Raw genomic sequence first — 18019 nt, forward strand, 5'->3', positions numbered from 1 at the left:
AGCTCGTGAAGACATTGGTTTATTTTGTAATAGGCCTGAACTTCTAAAGGATGCTATCACTGGTAAATACCCTAAAGCTTGCTACTCCTTAAGTCAAAATCAAAAAAAGTTAGTGTGTGATTGGGTTAAGTTGCTGAGATTTCCAGATGGGTATGTCTTGAACTTAGGAAGATGCGTTGATGATAAGAAAGCTAAGTTATTCGGTATGAAGAGCCATGATTGTCATGTGTTCATGCAACGTTTACTCCCGATTGCTTTTCGTGAAAATCTTCCCAAAAATGTTTGGGAAGCTATTACAGAGTTGAGTTGTTTTTTCAAAAACTTAACCGCAAATGTGATCAAAGTTAATGATATGGAACATTTACAAGATGAAATCCCAATCATTCTTTGCAAACTAGAAATGATATTTCCACCAGGATTCTTCGACTCAATGGAGCATCTTCCGATACATTTGCCTTACGAGGCCAAAGTTGCTGGTCCAGTTCAATTTCGATGGATGTATCCATTCGAAAGGTATTCTAACTCTCAACTTGCCTTCATATTTCACATTTTCTTCCCATTTTCATTCTAAACTTCATTTATATGTAGGTTTCTAGGCCGCTTGAAAAAAAATGTAAAAAACAAAGCACAAGTTGAAGGTTCAATATGTAATGCATACCTAGTAGCAGAGTCATCCAACTTCTGCTCGTACTACTTTGAGCCACAAGTCTACACACGCCACCGTAAAGTTCCTCGCAATGATGATGGAGGCGATGATGATGTTATTGATAAATCGAATTTGATGATATTCTCTTACAATGGTCGCTACAGTGGACGTGCTAAAATAAGATGGTTGGATGAAAAGGAGCATGTTGCAATTCACTCTTACATATTGTTGAATTGTGCAGAAGTTAGGCCATATGTGGAGTAAGTTTCTTACAATTTTACTTTACAATTGAACGTTGTTGGTTATATTCACATACATGTCTTGAATTGTTAAATACACTAGGTTATATAAGGATCATTTGCGAAGCCTACAACCCGGTTCTAATAATGCAACCATCGAATCAGAGGTTGAAAAAAACTTCACCCGTTGGTTTTCAGAGTTTGTAAGTCTTAGTTAACTTGTTAATAATTGCTACCTGTATACATCATTAAGTTCCTCTTTATTGATATCAACTTTCATTTGTTTCAACAGTGCGAAAGTAATGTCATTGAGAACAAGTGTGTTGCCAATTTGGCTTATAAACCGTCCGGAATAGCGATGTCTTTCGATGTTTATTTTGTGAATGGTTATAGATTTCACACAACAATGCATAGTCTTGACCGGTCATCTTCTAACAATGGTGTTTACGTCTTTGGAGATGGTGTTGAATATTATGGAGTAATCGACGAGATAATACAAGTCTCTTATCTTGGTTTGCCGGTTCAAAAAACGGTGTTGTTCAAATGCAAATGGTTTGATCCTACACCAAATGCTGGTATTCGGGTTCATGATCGGTACAACATTGTTGAAGTAAATACAAAGCGGAATTTTAAAAAATACGAGCCATTCATTTTATCATTGCAAGGGACACAAGTATACTTCACTTCATATCCTTCTTTGAAGCGTGATAAGGTTGATTGGGCTGTCGTTTGTAGTGTTAAAGCTAGAGGGGTCTTTGACATACCTGAGAATAAGGTCGCCACTAACAATGATGCTTTTCAAGAAGAAGAGGCTCAACTAATTGAAGTTGAAGTTTCAAATGAAGATGATATTCCATTGAATGATGTAGATAATGATCCTTATTTTGAGATTCCAGGACAAAGTGGAGAAGAAGGAGAAGAAGAGGAAGAAGAAGAAGCTACATTTGAAACAGATACCGAGACCGAGCTTAGTGCTGATTCAGACGATGATATCAATCTCAGTGATGATGATAGTGATTAATTATCAATTAAATTAACGTTGTTATGTGTGGTATTTTTGTTTTTGTTTGTAACTTTTACCTTACTTTGGACTTAGTTTGCTGCTTCATTTTTTCAAAACTTGGTCTATTTTCTCAATTACTGATCTTTTATTTATGTATTTATTAACTTTTTGATGAACCTGCTTGCTGCCTGCAACTTTGACCTTCGTTTGCTGCTTTATTTTTTCTAAACTTTTTGTTATATGAATTGATATACTAGTGTTACAGACTGATATGGATTTTCTTACACTTTCTACAGGATGGTTTCACCTGGAGGCCAGGATGGACATGGTGATAAGCGCACACAACTTAAAGGGAAATCGATAGTGAAAACCAAAAAGTTGTTTTCACGTTTCAGCATACCTAGTTACTTGCATTCGCTTGTTCCACAACCATCTACGCATGAAACACCTTCATCTACGCAAGAGCCTTCTACACCACCCACATCAGTACATGTCCCAATTACACCCCCTTTCGGTCCATCAGAGCCACAATCGTCTGTTCCACATCCCCCACCCGTTGGTCCATCACATTCACAGTCATCTATTTTGCCTCCCCCGCTTGTCGTTTCATCACGTTCACAACCTTTAGATATGCCTACCTTGCTTGCTGGTCCATCAAGGTCACAATCTCCTGTCCAATCTCCCCCACTTTTTGCTTTGTCACGTTCACCATATTCGGATCCATCTACCTTTTTTGCTGGTCCATCACGGTCACAGTCACCTGTTCTGCCTCCCTCGCCTATTGTTTCATCACATGCACAACATATGGATTTGCCTAATTTTCTTTCTGGTCCATCACGGTCAAAGTCGCCTGTTCCGCCTCCCTCACCTACCACTCTTAGAGGTTCCACTCCTTGTTCTAATAGAACACGTCGACACTTGGGTCCATGAAGGAATGCAACATCCAGTGCTCCTAGAGATGCTAATAACAAATTCATTGTGGTGCTTTCACTTGATTACAAATACATAATGTTATTTTGTTGGATAATGTGTTAGTTTATCAACATTAGTTTATTTGCCTTTATCGTTTTATTTAATGTAATGCAGGATTATTGACAACCACATTGCATCGTTGATCACTTCTATCGTCCAACAATATCCACAAGCGGTAGCATGGCAATACAAAATGATACCAGATGCTATTCTACAGAAGTATTGGGAGGAGTTTAAGGTATTAGAGAATTTTGAAAGTAACATAATTAGATTTAACCTACATAATCAGTTTATTTTACATTTTAGTACTGTTGTCTTCCCTAACACCATGGACATATCTACTTATTGAAATATGTGCAGAAGGATTGTGTATGGGACTCTTCTATGTATTCAGATGACATAATAAAGAAAGCATTCATTGCTAAGCTCAAGGAACGATATGCTGGTATAATGAATGGTGTGCGAAAGATGGACATAATGCCTCCTTGGTGCCCTAGAGATGTATGGGATGCTTGGTGGCGTGTATGGGACTCGGCTGCTTTTAAGAGAATAAGTGAGCAAGCCAAGAAAACAAGGCTTGGAAAAGATGGAGTAGCAAAAGGTACTCATACTACAGGTTCGGTATCTCATGCAAAAACTGCGCAACAACTTGTAAGTAGATTTGGGCCTTATCCTATTGTGTAAAAGAATTTGATGTGTTAGAGTTTCTACCGTGTTAAGGTCTCTACTTTGTGAATTGATACTAATCAATATTTTGTTTAGGAAAAAGAGATAGGTAAGCCCTTGAATCCAGATCAGTTCTTCTTGTGGGCACACACAAAAGATCACGACGGAGTTACATTCGTTAACGATCGTTGTAGAAAAACCCAAGTAAGTAGTTGTATACATCTATTTTTATATGTTAATATATAAGTTATTTACAGGCATTTAAGGTAGTTGTGTTTGTCGTCTGAAAATGAATTTGTTGCAAGTTTTTTAGATGCTTCTATTTTGTTTAAATTTATCTTGTATTATGATTGATTCTCATTGAGAATTATAATCCAACTGAAGATTAGTATAGGAGAAGTGTGAAATATATAGTAGAGTGGTAGGTGGGTGAAAACGTGCTTATTTTATAGCAAAGTCATATACTTTCCATGCAACTAATATGAAAAAAATACTTTCAAGACTTAAATTAAAATTGCCAAACCTCTTTTATTGTACAGGAAGTATCTAAAAAGAAAGAATGATTGGTAATGTCATCTTCAATCATTGTTGGGTTTGTTGGAACATGCATTACATAAACTAGGTATTGTTGTTGGTGTTGATCCATGGTTTGGTTATTTGGTGTCTGATGTGTTTGGAACATGCATTAAAAGGAGCCTTTAAACTTCTCTTTTCTATTATTTACTAGTTAGGATTCATTTATATTTATTGAATCCTGAAATGGATAAAATCACTTCTCACTCCTTACTATTTATCCTTTTATTATTTTACTTTATTTTGTGGTTTCATGATTAATTGATCCATGGATTTAGAATCTTTGTTTAAGGTTCCTCATATTATGGAACTTGATTGTGGAGGCAATAGACTCACTCCTATTATTGAGTACAATTATAATAGAACATGTTATCATTTATTCTGTTTATTTTCCTTTTCATTCAGAGTCTTTGTATCCTAGTAGCCATCAATATCTTGCTGCATTTTTCAGCAACATCTTATTGCCTTGTGTTGTTTTTAATTATCAAACTAAATGCAACATGTTTCTAATTTCCATTGGTTCTATTTATTGTAGGAAGCTTATGAAAATCTTACCCAAGTTGAAGTTGAACAGACTACTAAGCAACTTGTTGGTTCTATTGATGAACTACGTGCGTTTTACCAGGCAGCTGGTGGGGTAAATAAGGATGGGGAAATTTTTGGACTAGGTTCAGCTGCTTCCCAGTATTATCATGACCGACGTCCTAGAAATTCAAGAGCATCATCTTCTTCAAGTTCTGTTGGTGCATCTAATTTAGGTGACAGTACTGAACTTCATGAAATAAGAGCCACACTTGAGACCGTACAGGAGCGCCTTAATGGGTTCAATGATGAAAGGAGCGGGTTTATAACACATCTAGAGCAAGTAAATGAACGTCAAGATCGATTAGTTGAAGGTATACACTTGCTTGCTAATGCAAGTGATATGAGACATCTACAGGAGAGAATGACAAATATAGAGACACAAATGGGCCCAGCTATTAGCCAAATTCAGATTGCTATCACTGGACTTCAGGCGAGTGTACGGAGGTTAGAGTGTAGCCCTAACTTGGGTTAATCTAGGTGTTGGACTATGGTATATCTTTTGACTTAACTTATTTTTTTGGTTCGTAAGGGTATCCACCGCCGGCAACATTGACTATTCTTTTGACTTAACTTATTAGGTTAACCATAGCGGTGTTAGGGCATTCTAGCTATATATTTTGTCTTCAGCTTATTTAGGCTAATCTATAACATTTCGATATTTATGTCTTTTGACTACAATATCACATATTTATTTATAAATATGAAGTTCTAGTTTCACGAATACTATTAATTGAATTTATTAAGAAGTTTACTTGCAATTATGGTTGTAATTATAAAATAAAATAAAATAAAATAATTTCTCATTAATTACAGACGAAATATATTAGTGCAGTCCGTATGGAAATTTGACGAGAGAAAGTATCCAAAATTTTACCGACGAAAATTCTGTTGAAATTCGTCGGTAAACGGTAAGTGATGCATGGTGTTTGTTTGCCAGTTAGCAACCTGATTCGGTCGCAAAAACAGGTCGCAGAATTTACAACCGCAGTTTGCAACCGATTATTCGGTTGCTAAATGAGCAACCTATAATGAAAATAACAGGTTGGTGGTTTTACCAACACGCTACTTAGCGACCGAAATGATTCGGTTGCTAAATGTTAGATTCCGGTTGCTAATTAGCATTCGCAACCGAATTAGCAACCGAAAATTCGGTTGCTAACTCACTGTTTTCTTGTAGTGACAAACTGCCGAAGAAAAAGCCCAGGCAGGTAACCTCGAGAAAATGTTTTGCATGATATCTTCTCTCAAGAATGAAACCAAGCAAGGTTAGGTACTATTTCGATGCTGCTGCTGATGTACCGCCATTGCTTCAAAGTTTGGTAGCTCCTTCATGTTCGAAATTGAGGTGCAACATAAAAGAGCAAATGTCTTTGGACATTGGCCTTTCAGAAGGTATAACTGTTGCCTTTTGGTCGCATAAATACATACATGGTAAAAAAAGTAAAGAGTCCAAGTACAAGGAGGATGGTGTTTATCGATAATGATTGGAGAGTCAAGTCGAGTCGAAAAATCAAAGGGGAGGTCAATAGGGTAAGATAAGTTTTTGTGTTTTAAAGTTAGACATTGGTAATGTCTTGCTATTTTGATGTGATGAAACTAAGGTTTTAAGGCTGAAGGTTGAGGTCTAAAGTTGCAAGACTAAAAGTGGTTCCTAATATGGTAGATCAGACTTATTTTGGTATTTGACTTAATTTGGAAAGATGGTCAAATGCATTTATGTGGTAGTGTTGATTCCTATATGACATAAACCAAATGCATTTATGTTGGTTTTTTAGATAATAAATATGTCATTCTATTCAGATGCAAAAGCTTTCATACAATGATTTTCCTTTTCTTCTCTATGTGTGTGTTCTTTTGTGTAGTGAAAATTATAAACAGTTGGATGCAAAAAAAATTCAAAATGTAGAACCAAGGTGGTTTCTGGTTGAGAAACCTGCTGGAATTTCATAAGTAGCTTAGAAATGAAGCACCATTAGCTTAATTTGGTAATTGCTTTATTTTGGTATTTGAATTCATTTGGACAGATGATCATATACGACTAAAGCAAGAAATTGTTTTTCAGAAAATGAATATGTTGTCCTAGTCATATATGCATAAGATTTCACCAGTTATGTTCAATTTCCAATTTCCAATTTCCAATTCCAAATTCCAAATGATAATTGCTTACTTGTTGTGTGCTATAAAGAGTCAAAGTAGTGTTTCTGTTTTGCAAATATTATCTGCTGAGCTAATTCCTCAATTCTTAATGAGCACCATAAGAAGGGCAATACAATGAGCCAAGATAATAAGTTTAACAAGAATACCAATAATTATTTATCTAAACTATGCTGATTGAAATACAAAGAATGAAACAACACTTCTCAAACAACACTTCTCGTGTTCATTAATTATTTATTATTTTATTATTAAAATTATTAAGTATGGTTATATTTACAAACAGTGAGAGTGGAGATTAGAAGCTCCTCTAAATGCAGAGATTAGGAGCTCCTCTAAGCGATTTTTAACTTACATGTTCAAATTCTAACTTAAAAATACAACTAAGAGACGGTTGCACATGTTCTTAGAATCTATATTTGTTGAGCGAACAGATTTATTTTACTTCAATGAAACACTCACAGAAGATTATAACTTATTAAACAATTTCATCCACTTGTTACAGTTAGTTATAATTTTCTGTTTAGAGCTTGTTATTTCTAATTGTCCATACAGTTGTATATAAAGAGCAACTGCTAGCACATATGATCAATACATTTTTTGTAATTCATTTCTGTAAAACTTCAATCTTCTTGATTTCAATAATATTTTTCATTTCTATCTTTCTCTTCTTTACGATTTTACACTATGCCATTTTCCCTTTCACATGACACAAGATACATGACATATATTTGTTTTCGTGTTGTCTGAATATTTTTCGTGACAGTATTTTAACCGTATGTCATTTTAAGGCAAAATAAAAAATGCGCTCGATTCTCAGATGACATTACGATTACAGAATCTTGTCATCCAAAGAAAATGCGCATTTTCATTAAATTTGATGCGCTCAACAGATGACACTTCTAATAAATGAATGTCATTGTATGCCGAAAACACAAAATTGCCAAATGAAATTTCACTTACGCGGCCATACCAAATTTTAGGTGCTCTATATCATTTTGACTGAAATTTCAGCTGATATATAAACCCTCTCTCAATCCCAAACCCCAGTTTAGGTTACGCAAGCTTCATCCCTCTCATCCCTCTCATCCCTCTCCATCTCCATGGTTGATTTGAACATGCAATCACTGGGTGAGCTCGAAACACGGTACTGGTAAGCCATATTTTCTTCGTTCCTAGATGTATCATTGATCCTTACTCTATCTTTTCCTCATCCGATTTACTTTTGTGTATGTCGATTTCAGCAGCTGGTATAAGGATCTTGTGATTTTCAGACCTATCATTGAAAGGTTTAGATCTCTCGCTTAGCTACACTAATTTTATTGTATTTAGATTCACTGTTGTAAATCTTGGGTCTTTATCTTTTTTAATCTAGGGCAAGACAGTGCCTGATACAGTAGATGGTATGAACTCATCTGATTCCTTTTTATTTGAACACTATTTGCAGAGATAGTAAGAATGCTTCAGTACATGGAAAGGCTGACTGAAGAGATTATTAATCGGTTCATGCCTTTAGCTATGGGAAGATTTCTTTAACTTACTGAATATATGTTAATGTTATGTTGGTTTGAACTGATTGGTCATGCCTTTAGAAGTGATTGTGTATGTTTGATGTACTCTTTTGGAACCTAGAACTCATTGATTTAGGAAACTAGCCTGATTTAGTATATATATTGTTATGTGGGTTTGAACTGAACGATTACATATATGTATGATGTTTTGGGTGATGATGAAATGATTGGTATGAACTGATTGGTTCGATATAACTGTTTAGGAAGCTAGGACTCATATAGTTTATGTATGAATGATCATTAAGCATGTGGCTGATTAGGCATACTCTAAAGCTTTGAATGTTCGTTGAGATTGACATTACTCTTACACCTATGAGTTATACTGCTAGAAGTGATTGAGTATGTGTATGTGTATGAAACATGCTTATGTATGATGTTCTGTTGATGTTTATGTTTGAGGTTCTGTATGAGTATGTGTACGATTGTTCATTTGGGCATGCAGCTTATTAATCATGCATCAAGTATTAGAGGAACATTGATGAATGATCATTACGCATGTGGCTGATTAGGCATACTCTAAAGCTTTGAATGTTCATTGAGATTGACACTACTCTTACACCTATGAGTTATATTGCTAGAAGTGATTGAGTATGTGTATGTGTATGAAACATGCTTATGTATGATGTTCTGTTGATGTTTATGTTTGAGGTTCTATATGAGTATGTGGACGATTGTTCATTTGGGCATGTAGCTTATTAATCATGCATCAAGTATTAGAGGAACATTGTAAAAGGGTCATTAAGCATGTGGCTGATTAGGCATACTCTAAAGCTTTGAATGTTCATTGAGATTGACACTACTCTTACACCTATGAGTTATACTGCTAGAAGTGATTGAGTATGTGTATGTGTATGAAACATGATTATGTATGATGTTTTGTTGATGTTTATGTTTGAGGTTCTGTATGAGTATGTGTACGAGGAACATTGTAAAAGGGTCATTGAGCATGTATTAAAAGGTAAATTTAGGCTAATTGCATGTACTGATATGGCTTGCAAATGATAAGATATCACCATACTCTTTTTGAAATTGAACACGACCTATGATGATAAGTAAGGAATAAGTTGTCTTGAATAAGTAAGGAATAGACATGCACGAATAAGTTGTCTACTTGTTATAGCATGTTCACTTGAATATACATGTCTTCTTGAATAAGTTGTCTACTTGTTATAGCATGCTAGGCATACTCTTAAAGCTGAAAATGTTATGAACTCAACTGGCTCATTTTTATTTGAAATGATAAGTAAGGATTCTGAATGCAATTCGTTTATGAAGCATGTATGGAGCATGTATTAAAGGGTACATTTAGGCTAATTGCATGTACTGATATGGCTTGCAAATGATAAGATATATTTTGATTAGATAGAATATACATATACATATGAACTGAATAACAAGTTCTACATAAAGGGTTATGTATGTGCATTGGCCATACTCTTACTATGTTCCTTTCCACTCGGTTTGATATCGTAACAACAACATTAAACATGGTGATAGGTTTATGATGCATTCAGCACAAATAGAGTCCCTTGTTTTGACAGCATCATAAACCTCATTACCAAGTTTAGAGTACCACAAGTACAACCCAAGTGCAATGAGCATTGTAAAAGGGTCAGTTTAGTCTACTTGCACATACATACAAACTGAATAGCGAAGCTCTACTTTATATTACAAAAGGGGGGATGAGTGTTGCCTTTCGGTTGTAATTGACAGTCCAAAGTTCCTTAGCTGTTCTGACTAGTGAAAGGAAATTTGGAATTAGAATGAGAACCACATTTGGATATCACATTGCCTTTCAATGCTCCTTTCACTTAGTCAAGACAGCTTAGGAGATTTAAACACCCTTCATATTCAGCACAAACAGAGTCCCTTGTGGTGACAGCATCATAACCCTCATTACCAAGTGGAAGAAGCATTATAAAAGGGTCAGTTTAGGAGCGCAAAGCTCTACGTTATATATTACAAAAGGGGGGGGAATTAAAGGTCCAAAACTCCTTAACTCTTTTGACTAAAGAAAGGAAATTTGGAATTGGAATGAGAACCACATTTGGAGCTCACATTGCCTTCCGATTCTCCTTTCTCTTAGCCAATATAGTTTAGTAGATTTGGACACCCCATATGCACTTTGCATACTCCTCAGTCCATATCCGGGCGATCCCCTCATACTCTTCCCTGTTGCTGCGGTATTGCTCAGCAACTGCTTCTTGCCCAGGAAATGGCTCCTCACTGGCTGTAGAAATAGATCATATATGTTCCACAGACACTACAAAATGCATAGAATAATTAGAACAAAAAAATGATGTTGTATGTTTATCAAATGAAATAGATAAATGGTTGCATTATACCGTGGCAGTGGAAAAGCGATGGTTATTAAGGATACGGGAAAGATTAATCAACCCTTGAGGAGCCACGTTAGGATGATATATCCTATTCCGAAAACAAAACTGAGAATAAGAGGAGAGATGTATTAGTGTATGTTTCATATAGGTGAATATATCTTACTGATCTGAGTTAATATTACTTTTGCAGGTCTGTTTGGGAAATCCGGATGGTAGCTGATTCTTATTTCAAATACACCCCTTTCATATGGGGTGTATTGGGGGCCTTTCATTCTGATCGACCATTTGAAGAAGTTACCATCGAGCGGACCTGTACGTTATCATCCAAGAAGAATCATTAGAAATACATAGAAGAAACCAGGAAGGGTTACAGAACAACTATGGATTGACATACGTACCATTGATGGCCAAAAGCCACTCTGGGTTCTCCATGTACAACTTATTCAAGCCAGCAATTATTTCTCCTGGAGTTTCAACAAGGGGATCCATTGTTGGTAAGTTTTCTGGCTGTTGAAGGTATCATTCTGAATTATGATGCATATATTTATAGTGACATGATTGTGGTAAGTGAAAGCCCGTGTTAGGGGAAGGGTCACGTAATTACTACTGAGTTTAGGGTTGTGTGTAATATTAATGACCTGTTTGGCTTTTGCAGATAGCAAGACCTTTGGTATTATAGGCCTAATTATTACTCCAAGATATGGATTGACTTATGGAAGATATTGGTTATTATTTTTGTGTTTTAATTCAGAAATGTATTAGTTATTCAAGATATGGATTGATGTTAGGCACAAATGTAAACATATTATGAGTATTGGTCTCCAATAAAATTGAAACCATTGTTATACAGAATTTAATCTTCACATTTTAGAATGTTTCTGTATTCAGGTATAAAAATCAGAAATTCAAACGAAGAAGAAGGCATAAAGTGACATTTTAATTTTGAAAAATGTCATCTAAACAGCAATAAAAAGACATTAAAAAAATGTTTATGTCATATGAAAAAAACTCCTTTGACATGGTTGATTAAGACCTGTGCCATCTAAACAGGCTATAACGGCAGAATTTATTATACAAATTGTCATCTCAAATTAAATATGTCAATTTCCCACACGCTAACCTGACGGTTTTAATTGTCAGCATGTCATGTGATGACATTAAAGGTGACGTCAGTAATAAATAAGCTTCATCGATCGTAACAAGGGAAAGATGACAATAATAAAATAGGCTAATGTCATGTGTGATGACGAAACATGACAGAACCTGACCGTCGTCTGAAGGTGCAATAGACGGCAGCGAGCCCCGTGACAGATTTATATCTCGCGGGACGACGGTTTTTAACCGTCGTCTGAAGAGGGTTTTGGCGTAGTGTTAACATTCGCAAGAATTTTAATATTTTTATTTATTAAAATGTTAATTTTTTGTAAGCAACGAAACTGCTATTGTAAATTATGATGGAATGAAATTTAAGGCAACAACTTATTTTAAAGCAAAAAATGTTATTTTAAACGTAACATATAGTTATTGCTATGAATGTTTTATTTTACAATAAATTTATTGTTGCAAAAGGTAATAATTTCATATGGAAATAAAAAAAAAAATTGTTTGCAACAATTTTTTTAATCCAAAACATTATAATATGGAAATAGAAAAAATATTGTTTGCAAGCAGATATGAACTTAGAAAACACAAAAAGTACTTTCTAAGTGGACAAATTATGATTTTTTTTTTCTAGATGTATATACTTAATTTTATATTTTAACATATTTTTCTAAGTTGGTTCAAAACAATCCAAACATAGTCGAAATTGTTTGAGTGGAATATTTAATAATCTCATATTGTTTGGCTGGAAAGATATCTGAAGGATGGTAAATATTACAATTACTTAAATACTTATGTACAAATAATTTATCAATTTTTGTTTCTTTTGAGGCTCAAATTAACCTCTCATCAAAATTGATTGACCTTTACAAGGCACAAAACATTATCCCAAATAAAACACAAGTTGAGCTTACTATCAAAGTTTTTTTTTTTTTTAAATTCAAAAGAATTATAAGAAAATACATTAAAACATTTATGAGAGAATTAAGATTAATATCAAGCATTGCAATTTAAGGAAAACATAATGATATGAGTTATTACAATTGAATTGTTCCCTCCTATAAGAATATAAACCAAATTCCCATGGTAGGGAGACACAGGGCGGATGTAGGGGGTCAAAGGGGCATTTGGCCCCCTTCATCCCCAAAAAAAAAAAAAAATTGTCCAAAACAACGTCGTTTTGCCTTGTGGGTTTTTGATATAAAAAGAATGGTTAAGGTGCAAAAATACCCCTAACGTTTTGGATTAGGAGCAATTTTACCCCTAACGTCATAGTGTCTGAAATTGATCTAATTTATCCTACAAATATTAGGGGTAAAATTACATCATTTTAGATGTTAGGAGTAAAATTGCTCCTTACCCAAAATGTTAGGGGGTATTTTTGCAACTTTATCCTAAAAAGAAGCAGCATAGGTAAAGGCAGCAGATCGTTTTCAAGCTATGACCGATCGTAGATGTGAATTGCCACCTCGTAATCGTCGATTTATTTAGCATTAGAAGTTTTTATTATTATTTTAAAACATTTTGTATCGAATAGTAATTATGTACTAAAGTATATTTTTTTAATTAATGCTATTTTGTCTAAAAAATAATTTACATAGAGTTTTACCCCCTCCCTCAAATCCTGGCGGGAGAGACATGACTGATCAACATTTTTCATGTAAAAAGTACAAGGAAAATATTTTAGAATGTCTGTTTTCGTCGGTATTAAGGCAACCATTTATGGTAAATGGGGTGAAGTTTCTTTTATAATTGTGTTTCCTCATTTCTCCATAACATGTAAAATTAGAGAACTGAACGAAGAATACAATCAATCCAAATGTTATATCTATAATAACAAATTGAGCAATTACAGGAGTAATATCAAAAAATTGGTTCCTTCTTAATTTTATTTATGTAGTAGAAAATTATGTGTGATAAAAGAACAACCATAATAACAAAATTAGTCATGTTCCAATGTATTTAAAAAAAGGATTAGAAGCTGGTGTCAGCTTAATCACTCTTTCTTGTTGCTGTTTGTTTAAATTCCCATCTAGGCCAACAGATGCTTTTGGAGAGCATGGTTCTGCCAAGAAGAATCAGACAATGCTATCTGATTCTATTCCACTGTAGCCAAATGACAAATAGCAATATTGTAATAAACAAATTTCCTTGTCTCATAACAAAATGTAGAGATTCAGACAACCCTATCTAGAGAAACAAACATCTAGGGAAGCATATAATTCACAAGACTGTTCCAATGTTTATAATTTTCACATCTAGGGAATTGGAAACTGAACATAACCGGGTGAAAGCTTGTGCATATGATGACTAGAACATATTCATTTTCTAAAAAACCATTTCTAGCTTCACTTGTATACCAATGAATGCTACCAAATAAATGTCTTTCATCATCTATCTAAATTAACTTAATTACCAAAATAAGTCCATTACCAAAATAAACATCATAATTGATAAACATCATCATTCTTCTACCTTGACTGTTTACTTTCTTAACCTTGTATTTATGCGACTAAAACGCAACAGTTTATACCTTTTTAAAGGTAAATTTGGGAAGACACTTGCTCTTCTGTGTTGCACCTCAGTTTCGAACTTGACCAAGTTGCCAAACTTTGAAGCAATGGCAGTACATAGCAGTATCATCTACATAGTACCTAGTCTTGCTTGGTTTTTGTCCAACACTCCATAGAAAGATCTCAGGAGCTGACGAATGTAACAAACTCGAAGCTGTTTTGGATATGCTTTTCAGCATGTCTTCATCGGATTTGTCATTCCCAATGCACATCACAAAATCTGGGGATTTTTCATCAGTGATCATTGCAGAAAGTATTTTCTCTCCTACAAGCCCTTTAATGACTCCTTACATATTAATTGGTTAAGTAAGACTCAAGGACGGATAGAAAAAAAGAAAACCATGTACACAACTGATATCATACTGTGTCTTCTGCTGCAAATGTTGTTCCACAGCCAACAACTTGAGACCAATGCCATTGCAAATGTCTATGTCATCAACTCCAACAATAAATGTTGTTTAACGAAGAAGAAGATGAGTACACAGACTGTATAATATATTTTGATTTGGCAGAAGAATGTCTGGATTATATGAATTTGCCTTCAAAAAAGTTTGGATTGTTCAACTGTGATGAATTTACAAGGAGTCTATATAGCAATTAAAGGGAAAAAACTCAGTTATGGGTACTCGAAGACCACTTTGGATTGAAAAGATTATGGAACAAAATTTCATGTTTTGATTTTATTTCCCCTCTTATCCCTCTCTTCTTCAGCTTTACATCGAATGGAGAAACTTTGGTTCAGACAGGGAATGATCGACTTGGCATATACGACACAAAAGATGGTAGCCAAACTTTTTAAGGCAAATTCATATAGTCCAGATTGCACCCGCATACTTATTGTCCCAACAAAAAAGGTCGGGTTGATCATCATTTCCAATTGATTTCAACATAGTATAGTAATACATTTTATTTGTACCTCTAAACAGCCATGCCACACCCCATAGCATGTCATCCTACAATATCAATCAAACTAGTCACATTTCAAAACATGGTTAACAATTTTTCACATTTGCATAAAATTGAACAAAGAAAATTGAACTACCAACCTCTGGGCATTGACTAGCTATGCAAATATCTTCGGTATAAAAAAAGTATCAAGATCATAAGTGAAATAAACTTCTTTTCTTCCTATCCTGAGCAGATTGTAAACAGGAAAAAAGGTAAGCAATTACCTCCAATATCTCTTTATTTGGTATCATGAAGATAATTTTGTACGGGTTCATGACTATCTGTTGATGATCCTTCTACCAACATAAGAAGGCAAAGGAAATATGGCTATGCAAAACGTAGTCGTGTGTCCGTTTGTAAGCCTAAACGCAATCACATCCCATTAACAGATATACTCTTTTTGTTTTCTTTTTGTATGCTTATGTAGGTGTATTTGTATTGTGTCAGATCTTCAATTGGTAATTTGGTAGGAGTAACATAGTGTTAAGCCCAAAATATACCTAAAATATCATCAATGATTACATCAATATTGCTACGAATTTATGCTATTTATAACTGTTTAGAAAGCTTTTACTCTCGAATATGTTTCTTTCTTGTAGGGTACATAAATATTTGGTAAAATCCAAATAGGAACGAAAAGAGCTCAAAAACAGAAGAAAAACCCTACAAAAGGAGGACGACAGAAATTAAAAACGCCAAGTCGAGGACGAGAACAAAAGCCGAAGAAGTGAAAAACGTTCCGTGCCGCGACCGCGGCCCCCAAATTCTCGGTCGCAACAAGCGTTCTTCAGCTTCTCCTTCCCTTCGTTCGAAGACCAATTGATGCTCCCCCATTCTCGGTACGAGCAGGAGTCTGTAGAAGCCTAATTGCACACTTTCGTTTTCGATGAAACGCGATTGTTCGGGTGGATAAAGACGTCCTTTCACAACGGATACGATTCACAACGGACGCGACACTTCAATCAAGACTCTTCAACATCTATAAATAAAGAGTTGATGGAGAGTTGAAGATATGTAGAAGAAAGAGATTAGTATAGAATTTATGGAGAAATTCCGAGTCAAGTGATTCAGAAGTTAGATTTCGATTGTGTAAAAAGCAATATGCTGTACACACATTGTTTATTCAATAATAACAAGTTCAGTAGCGTTTAGACATTGTTCCAATTTAGTTTTCATTTTGGTAGTAGACCGACCAAGTCTCTATTACGAAGATTCAACGAGAAGATTGAGTAGAGGATCCGCCCCTGAGCCTGACAAACTCTAACGAAACCCAAGGAAAGGATTGACAACCCGTTCACTTGCAAGTCGTCGAATGTTTCCATGCTTCATGTTCTCTGTAAACTTGTATCAATTTATATTTCATCTAATAAATTCCGTTCTATTCGATAGATTTTTATGCAGCACTTTGGTAAAGGATCCGAAGTGGATGCTGGTGTTTTCATTAAAACGTATTTAATTCAAAATCTTTACAAGGAAACTTTGTTGAACACTTAGGCAAATTATTATTTCGAAAGAGTTTTAATTTGATTAAGGGCAATTATCCCGGATAGGGTTTTGTCATGTTCAAAGCCTAATAATTAGAGGTTCCGTCATTTATTTCATCTTTATAATTCATACAAAGTTTAAAGTTGTTTTCTTTGCTTAATGCAAACAAATACATTTGTTTACTTTTCTAAAAAGTACTAAACATTCTTGTCTTGCAAATTCATTCTTAAATCAGAATATTTTCTAACATTTTCATATTCTAATCTAATTCTCATTCTAGCAATTTCAAAACCAAAACCGATTAAACGATTTTACATATTATAAACCTTAAAAGTAAATTTAACCGATTATAAATAAGTTTTGTTTGAAAAAACGTTCCCTGTGGGATCGATATCTTTTATTACTACAAACGTATACCGTGCACTTGCGGAAACCGCTCAACAAGTTTTTGGCGCCGTTGCCAGGGAACGCCAAAATTTTTGATAAAATTTTAAATTTTTCGTGTTTTATTTCGAATCTAGGTTTATTCATACTTATTTTAATTTTTTTAATTTAATAATTTTCAATTACTAATATATTTATTCTTCAAATTCTGTTTTGTCGTAGTTTCGGTTCGTGCAAGATTTCAAGTTCATGCGCAGTTCTCGTAGTTCAGGCATACCACCAAAACCACTAGACCCAGAAATTGAAAGGACACTTAAGAAGAACAAAAACAACAACAAAAACAAAAACAAACACAAGAACAAAAACAAAACCCCAGTAAAGACAAATACCGAATCTGGTAAAATGGCAGACCCACCAACACTTATGGATTACGCTAGGCCAGGTGTGGCCGGTGTGACCAATAGTATCGTTAGACCCAGAATCACCGCAAACCAATTTGAAATTAAGCCTGCGTTGCTTAATATGTTGCAAAATAATGTAACATTTTATGGGTTAACTAACGAAAATCCTAACACCCATTTAAGAAATTTCCTTGAAATTTGTGACACTTTTAAAATCCCAGATGTGACTGCAGAAGCAATCAAACTTCGCCTTTTTCCTTTCACTTTGAAGGATAGGGCTAAAGAATGGTTAACTTCTATGTCAGCCGCAACTTTTGCCACTTGGGAACAATTAGTCCAAGCGTTTTTATCAAAAAAATTTCCTTTAGCAAAAACCGCA

The 18019-nt window shown here is 34.7% G+C and overlaps 1 protein-coding gene across 1 annotated transcript; it reads left to right on the forward strand.

Moving 5' to 3' along the window:
• The first annotated feature begins 1659 nt into the window (after positions 1-1659).
• LOC136201038 (uncharacterized) lies at positions 1660-5327 on the forward strand. Its single transcript, XM_065991586.1, has 5 exons — positions 1660-2869; positions 2975-3098; positions 3221-3511; positions 3623-3730; positions 4635-5327. The coding sequence occupies exons 1-5, from the start codon at positions 2682-2684 to the stop codon at positions 5154-5156; spliced, it is 1233 nt and encodes a 410-aa protein (XP_065847658.1). The 5' UTR covers positions 1660-2681; the 3' UTR covers positions 5157-5327.
• Positions 5328-18019: the final 12692 nt, after the last annotated feature.

This window comes from Euphorbia lathyris, chromosome 7 (assembly GCF_963576675.1).
Source record: "Euphorbia lathyris chromosome 7, ddEupLath1.1, whole genome shotgun sequence".
In the NCBI taxonomy this organism is placed as follows: domain Eukaryota; kingdom Viridiplantae; phylum Streptophyta; class Magnoliopsida; order Malpighiales; family Euphorbiaceae; genus Euphorbia; species Euphorbia lathyris.